General features: G+C 36.9%; 1 protein-coding gene across 1 annotated transcript; it reads left to right on the top strand.

The window, feature by feature from the left end:
* Positions 1–4711: 4711 nt before the first annotated feature.
* On the top strand, positions 4712–5907 carry LOC111388032. The gene is made up of 2 exons (XM_023012690.1): positions 4712–5458; positions 5602–5907. Exons 1-2 carry the CDS (start codon positions 4712–4714, stop codon positions 5905–5907), a joined length of 1053 nt encoding a protein of 350 aa, XP_022868458.1.
* The last annotated feature ends 2268 nt before the right edge of the window (positions 5908–8175 follow it).

Here is an 8175-nt window from a genome sequence, read left to right as displayed (position 1 = left end):
CCAAAGAAGCCCCAGGAAGCATCAAACATTTCTTATGAGATTCATGGAGCAATTCTTAAAAAATAAAAATAAAAAATATCATAGATTTTTTTCTTAGAAATGCTGGAGTTTTTCTTCATGTCCCTTACCCACCAAAATGCCTTTTTGCATTCAGTCATGTCTTTTGCATGCAATTCTGAGAATTCATTTCTGGAAATGGATTACTTCTGGCATTGATTTCTTGTCTTTTACTGAATTGGAGGTTGGAGGGGAATTAGTCCAAATTATTGAGTTTTTTAATTCAACAAGGAGAAAGATTGGTTTTTAAATTTTCGAGACAATAGAAATTTTTATGATTTTTAAAAACTATTGGAAGGTGCTAGCATTAAATAAACAATTAAAATTGGCAGAAGATTCCTAACAGAGGAAAATAAATGGTAGTATTGCAATTATTGAACCTTAAATATCGTCAGTTAGGTACTAAATGAACAAATTTATAGGTTTAACGCATAAGAAATCAAATTATACAGTTAAATATTGAAGGTTTTTCTCGTAGTGATGAGATTGGATTAGATGGTTTATTATGTTTTGTATGGGATAATTTTGGAGGTAGAAAATAATTGGCCTTTTGTTGGAAGTTAGTAGTATGGAAGATTTTTGTAGAAATTAATTTAGTAGACAAAGTAGATATGAGAAAGGAACTTTATTAGAATGACAATGGCTTTTGCTTACAATGGGTTTTTAAGCTTGCATACAAATTAGAGACTCATGCCCTATTTATAGACCATAGCTTACATATGATTTCTTCTAGATAATTCTACACGTGTCTACAAACCTCACAAGCATTCTTGGTGCCCAAGTTTCTCTAGAGAATTCTAGATAATTCTAATTTTTTATTATTCTTGTTTGCCAAGAAATTCTAGGATATTCTTGCCAAGCAATTCTAGGATCTTCTAGAAAATTCCTAAAATATGCATCAACCATTAATACTCCTCCTTGATGCATATTTTCGTAACTCCAATCATTTTTCATAGTATTTCGAACTTTGCTCGTGGTATTGCCTTTGTAAATATATCTGCTAATTGTTCTTCAATCTTGCAATGTTTGAGCTCTATATCTTTATTTGTTTCAACTTCTCTGATGAAATGGTACTTGATGCTAATATTTTTAGTTCTGCTGTGGAATACAGGATTCTTGGCCATTGCTATTGCTAACTTGCTAGCGCAGTAGATCTCTGTTGCTTCATTTTGTAGCTCTCCCATGTCTTCAAGTATACGTTTTAACCATAGAGCTTAACTTGTTGCTATTGCATCTACAATATACTCTGCTTAAGCTGATGATTGTACAACCGTTGCTTGTTTCTTTGATGCCCAAGAGAATATTCCAGAACCTAGTATGAATGCGTAGCCTGATGTGCTCTTCATATCATATATTGATCCTGCCCAATCGCTATCAGTATACCCAAGTAGTCTTGAGTTAGGTATAAACTGATACCTTATTCCATAGTCTTTTGTTCCTTGAAGGTATCTTAGTATTCGCTTAGCGGCTCCATAGTGAACTTGACTTGGATTTTGCATGAATCTTGAAGGTAGGCTGGTTGCATACATTATGTATGGCCTTGTAGCTGTGAGATAGAGTAAACTTCTAATTAAGCTTTGAAATTGTGAACTACCCGCTTTTGGAGTACCGTCTTTTTTTCTAAGTGATTTGTTGCTATCTGGAGGCGTTGCTACTGTTTTGCAACCCTCCATCTCTTATTTAGTAGACTAGTGTTATATTTCTTTTGAGCAATGAAGATCCCATCTTCAAATTGAGCTATCTCAATCCCAATAAAATAGTGCATTAATCCCAGATCAGTCATCTCGAATGTTTTCATCATATCTTCCTTAAATTTCTTGATCATCTTCTCATAATTCCATATATAGATAAGATCATCAACATATAAAGAGATTATAAGAGTACTGCTTGTACCTTGATTTTTTATGTATAGAGTTTGTTCACTTCGGCTCCTCCTGAATCCCTGCTCAGTGAAGTAATTGTCTATTCTGTCATACCACGCTCGTGGAGCTTGTTTTAGTTCGTATAGGGCCTTCTTTAGTTTGAGAACTTTATCTTCTTTTCCTCGTACCATGTGCCCTTGAGGTTGCTCTATATAAATATCTTCTTTTTCTCGATCATTTTTATTTCTTCATCCATAGAATTACTCAATTATGGTTATTTTGAAGTTGCTTTATAGCTTTCGGGTTCAATGATCATCAAGTTGCAGCTTTGATATATTCCTGATAATCTTCGTGTCTTTCTTGGTGACTATTCTGGTGAGTCAACAGGTTCTTCTATTGTTGCTTACTTTGGTGACTCTGGTTGATTGTTCTCCTCAACGTCACCCTCCTGATTTTCTAAATGTGTAAGGATGCTGATAGCTTTTCTCTCGACTTGGTCAGTCTCCTAGTTGTAGGTGGCATCTTCATAAAATTTAACGTCTGTACGTATAACTAGTTCTTTGTTCTTAGGTTATATACTCGATAGGCTTTTGATTGATTACTATAACCTAAGAAGATTCTTTTTTTTTAAATTTTTTCATCTACTTTACCTCTTTTCTCCTGTGGAATATGTGTGTAGCAGATGTAGCCAAAAACTCTGAGATGCTTTGCTGATGGTTTTCGTCCACTCCATGCTTCCACTTGCGTTTTGTCTTGCACAGCTTTAGTTGGATATCGATTTAGTAGGTAGACCGCAGTGCTTATTGCTTCTGCATAGAAAGTTTTTGGAAGATTTTTCTCCATTAGCATAGCTCTAGCTGTCTCCATTACTGTTCTATTCTTTATTTCTGACACGCCATTTTGTTGAAGGGCGTATCCAACTGTGAGTTGATGCTCCATTCCTTCATCTTCACAAAACTAGTTAAATTCGTTTGATGTATATTGATAAATGCATTTTTATGTACTTATATAACTCACAAACATAACTAAAATATGAGCAAAGTGTATGAAATGTGACCTAAATTCGCGTGATTCTTGGATTGTAGGGTTTTCTGATGGACTTGATGGAATTCACGAGAAAAAGAAGCAAAAAAGACCAAAATGAATCAAAGTGATAGTTCAGGGACCAAAGTACAAATAACCAAAAGTTGAGCCAAAGGAGCAATCGAAAAATTTATAGTGCCAAGTACCAATTGGAGGTCAATTTGAGATGATGGAATAAAAGAGTCTAAGAAAAGAGGTCAAGAAACAAGAAGATTGAATTTGGGGACGAGAATGACACAAAAAGAAAATTTCAACCATGCGACTGCATGAAATATAGCCATGCGGCCGCACAACCCCCATCCGAGATTAAAATATAGGGAATTGATTCAACCATGCGACCGAATGGATTAACACCATGCGGCCGCATGGTGAAAAGTTATGTCGCGATTCTACAGTTTCCTTTTTGTGTTATACTTCTTTTGGAACTTGATTGGGACGCGATATAAAAACCTAGAACCCTCATATTTCGTGGCAGAACGCATTGGGAGGCAAGAAACCACATCTTGGAGAGGATTTTAAGTGGAATTAACGAAGGATTGCAAGAAGATTTATCAAGAATTCATAACTCGGTGATGCTTTTTCTTCAATTCATGATGTATTTTGATATTCTTTCCATGTTAGGCTAGATTCTCATGTATAGGAGATCGATGTACCATGTGATGAGATCTTTAAATTTCTAGTTTTACAATTTGACATTAAAACACATTTTGATTGATTGAATGATTTATATGCATTCATTTTCTTCCATAATTAAGGGCCCGTAATTGTGTGAGTTTGGGTGACTTGTTCTTGCATTCGAGAGAAGTAGAATAAGTTTGACAATATATAAATCATTGTAGGGTCTAATAGGAGATAGATCTATACCGCTATGCCCGACGTGAATCTATAATTGCTTACAAAACCGCATGCATTTTTACATATGCATTTGTCATAGAGATATAGGCCGGTGGTATGTAAAAATAGGTTCAATACATCTCGAGAGAGAGTTTCGGATAGATTTAGGAGCATTGATTCGTCAACAACTCAATTGTGTTGTCATATCGAAAAATTAGGGTTTAAGGTGATTGTTGCATGGGAAATTGTGATCGTAATACGCTCAATTTACATTAAATGCTACAAATTTACATTCTCAACATAGTTTTGCATTCTAGGTTAGAAAAAATCGTGTCTTGCATATTAATTTCACTTCAATCGTAAAAATTGCATAAATTAGGGTCAACATTCCAAATTAGGGTTTTCTTTTTGAAATTAGGGTTTATTTAGGTAAATATTCACATTGAGTAATTTTGTTTCAGTTAAGGCTACACTAGGTAAAATTGAACTACTCAATCTCTGTGGAATGATATTCGGACTCTAAAAATCTACTTTATTACTTGTTAACGAACCGCACACTTGCGGTGCTTTAAAACGAAAGAAAATATTTGGTGAACAAGTTTTTTGCGCCGTTGCCGAGGATTGAGTATTCGTTTAATTTTATCTAAATTGGCACTAATTCGAACATCCATATTTACATTTCCTGTTATTTTGTTACATTTTATTTCACTTAATTCCAGTTTGGTTTGTTCATTTTAACATCTAAGCACTCCTGTTAACTCTTCTCATAGATTTGCATGGTAAGATTTGCTGAAGGAGAATTGACACCAGCTGATCCAGAAATCGAACGAACTTTCCATCGAAGGCAGCGAGAAAACAGATAGGCACATCAACAAATGGCTAACGTGCAGAATAATCCAATTTTTCAGACCAATGAAAAAGGGGCAGCGGATGAAGGAAATATGCTCGTGGGAGATTTCATGACCCCTCAGATAACTCAAAGCCAGTCAAGCATTGTATATCCACCATTTGGACAATCAAACTTCCAACTGAAGACTAATGTGATACAATTATTTCAAAACGGTCATCAATTCTATAGAAGGACTGAAGAGAATCCACACACGAATGTTTCTCGTTTTCTAGAGATGTGCCAACACTTCAGATATCAAGGAATTTCAGACGATGCAATAAGATTAAGGTTGTTTCCACATACATTGTGTGACAAGGCAATTGAATGGCTGGATTCGCAACCAATCGCAAGCATCACCACATGGAATGATCTAGCTCACAAATTCTGCACTAAGTTTTTCCCACCTGCAAGATTGCAAAGCTCAAGCACGACATCTTTGTTTTTCGCCAAGGTGACTCGGAGAATTTTGATGAAGCCTGAAATTGGTTCAAAAAGTGTCCACACCATGGGATTAGCAAGGGACTTCAAGTCCAATACTTCTATACGGGATTACTTACTTCCAGCCTTTAAAAGCATGGTTGACTCATCATCGAACAGATTACAGTCCACAAAGACTGATGAGGCACTGAAACTTTTTAAGACTATGGCTACCACTTCAGCTATGTGGACATCGAAACTAGGAGTTCGAAAGAAAGACACCAGGGGTTTATTAAGTGGATGTTTATTCTGCCTTGTCAGCAAAAATTGATTCATTATTTCACAAGGAAGAAAACATGACATAATCAACCACCGCAGCATAGTAAAAGAAGGCTAGTTGTGAAAAATGTGGAGCTGAATATGTAACAACAGAATGTCCAATTTTGGTACAAGGAATAGAGCAGGCAGATTTTGCTCAATGGGGATAGCGGCAGCAAAAACAATACATATGGAGAAACATACAATTTAAGTTGGAGAAAGCACCAAAATTTCTCTTGGAGCAATCAAAACCAGAATAAACCGCAGGGTCAATATCAACAGCCAAAGAAAACGCCTCAATTAGAAGAGTTGTTTGGTAAATTCATGGAGAAGACTAATCAGTATATGAAAGTTAACAATCAATTCATGAGGAAAATCGAAGCCACTCTTCAAGACCAGAATGCAGCAATCAAAAATTTAGAGACTCAGATGCGCTTTGATCAATAGAGCACCCGGCAGTCTACCGAGTAACACGAAAATAAACCCGAAGGAGCATGCTTATGCAATTACAACTCAAACTGGAAAGTAGCTACTAGAAATCCATGTAAAAAGGCTAGGCGTAAATCAAAAAACAGAATCTCCAACTATAGAAGAACTGATAGAGCATGATGAACAGATGGAAGAATCCACTCCAACTGAAAAATCGGATAAAACACAGAGTAAAGCAACCGTTAACCCTCACGAACCTCCCATACCTTTTCCACAGAGACTAAAAAAGCAGAAGTTGGAGCAGTAATACAAGAAATTTCTTGGAAGTTTTTAAGAAACTCCACATTAACATCCCACTCGTAGATGCATTATTCTAGATGCCTAGCTACGCAATGTTCATGAAGGACATACTATCAAATAAATGCAAGCTAGGGGATCACGAAATAGTAATGCTAACAGAGGAATGCAGCACCAGAATTCAGAAAAAGCTCCCTCCAAAATTGAAAGGTCCAGGGAGTTTTATTGTTCCTTGCACTATTGGTGAAGTTCATTTTGATAAAGCGTTGTGTGATCTTGGTGCATGTATTAATTTAATGCCTCTATCTATTTTCAGAAAACTTAGCTTAGGAGAGGCTAACGTGACTACTATAACGCTACAGCTGGCTGACAGATTGCTAACACATCCCAGGAGAATAATTGAAGATGTGCTTGTCCAGGTGAAAAAGTTCATATTCCTTTCAGAATTCCAAATCTTGTACATGGAAGAAGACAAGGATATTCCATTGATATTAGGTACATCATTTTTAGCAACAGGAAGAGCCTTGATCGACGTTCAACATGGGCAACTGATAAGAGCATATCTCATTTAATGTTTTCAAGGCAATGAAACTACCTACAGAGACATACAGTTGTTTCCAAATCGACGTGATTGATACGGTGATCTAAGACTCCTTTTTGCTATACAACCCATCAGATGCATATGAAGCTTGCATTGCACATTCATAGTCAATGCAGTTTGATTCAATGGAGATGGAAACTTGTGTAAGGTTTATGGATACCAACCTACCTTATACGTGGAGATGGCATTTTCAGGAGCTTGGAATAGGACCTACAAAACCACTACCATCCATTCAGCAGCCACCGAAATTAGAACTCAAGTAGTTACCACCATACCTTAGATATGCTTACTTGGGAGAATCTTGTACACTCCCTATGATCATTTCAAACACAGTTAGCGAAGTGGAAGAAGAGAAATTGCTTAGGGTGCTCAGGGAGAATAAGATAGCAATTAGATGGACCATAGCATATATCAAAGGGATCAGCCCCTCACTGTGCAAGAATAAGATTCTCATGGAAGAGAATTTTTGGCCAACCATAGAAAGTCAGCGAAGGTTGAACCCAAATATGAAAAAAGTGGTCAGAGCAGAGGTACTCAAACTTCTTGATGCTAGAAACATAGACTAGCCCAATTCAGGTGGTGCCAAAGAAAGGAGGAATAACAGTAGTGCCCAATGAGAAGAATGAGTTGATACCAACCAGAACAGTCACAGGATGGAGGGTTTGCATTGATTACCACAAACTTAATGCAGCGATAAGGAAATATCACTTTTCCCTTTCGTTTATAGACCAAATGCTGGAGAGATTGGCAGGCCATTCACATTACTGCTTCCTCGACGGGTATTCGGGTTACAATCAGATACTAGTGGCACCAGACAATCAAGAGAAAACTATATTCACGTGTCCTTATGGTACTTGTGCATACTGCAGGATGCCTTTCGGCCTTTGCAACGTGCCTGCCACTTTTCAACGTTGTATGATGGCAATTTTCTCAGACATGATAGAGAAATTTATTGATATATTTATGGATGACTTCTCGATCTTTGGGTCTTCGTTTGACGAGTATTTGGAACACTTGAATATGGTATTACAAAGATGCAGAGAAACCAATTTAGTATTAAACTAGGAAAAATGCCACTTCATGGTGCAAGAGGGGATCGTACTTGGGCATCGGGTCTCAGCAAAAGGGATTGAGGTGGACAAAGCAAAGATTCAAGTTATTGAAAAGTTACCACCACCAACATCAGTTGAAGGGGTTCGCAGCTTCTTAGGACATGTTGGATTCTACAAAAGATTCATAAAGGATTTTTCAAAAATCACCAAACCCCTCTGATCCTGTTAATGAAAAACGTGCCCTTTGGATTTAATGAGAAATGTCTGACAGCTTTCAACACTTTGAAGGAGAAACTCACGTCAGCTCCGGTGATTGTAGCACCTGATTAGGAGTTA

Source organism: Olea europaea, unplaced genomic scaffold, assembly GCF_002742605.1.
Source record: "Olea europaea var. sylvestris unplaced genomic scaffold, O_europaea_v1 scaffold447, whole genome shotgun sequence".
NCBI classification, from domain to species: Eukaryota; Viridiplantae; Streptophyta; class Magnoliopsida; order Lamiales; family Oleaceae; genus Olea; species Olea europaea.
The sequence above is the reverse complement of the archived record's forward strand: the minus strand, read 5'-3'. Positions and strand labels throughout refer to the sequence as shown.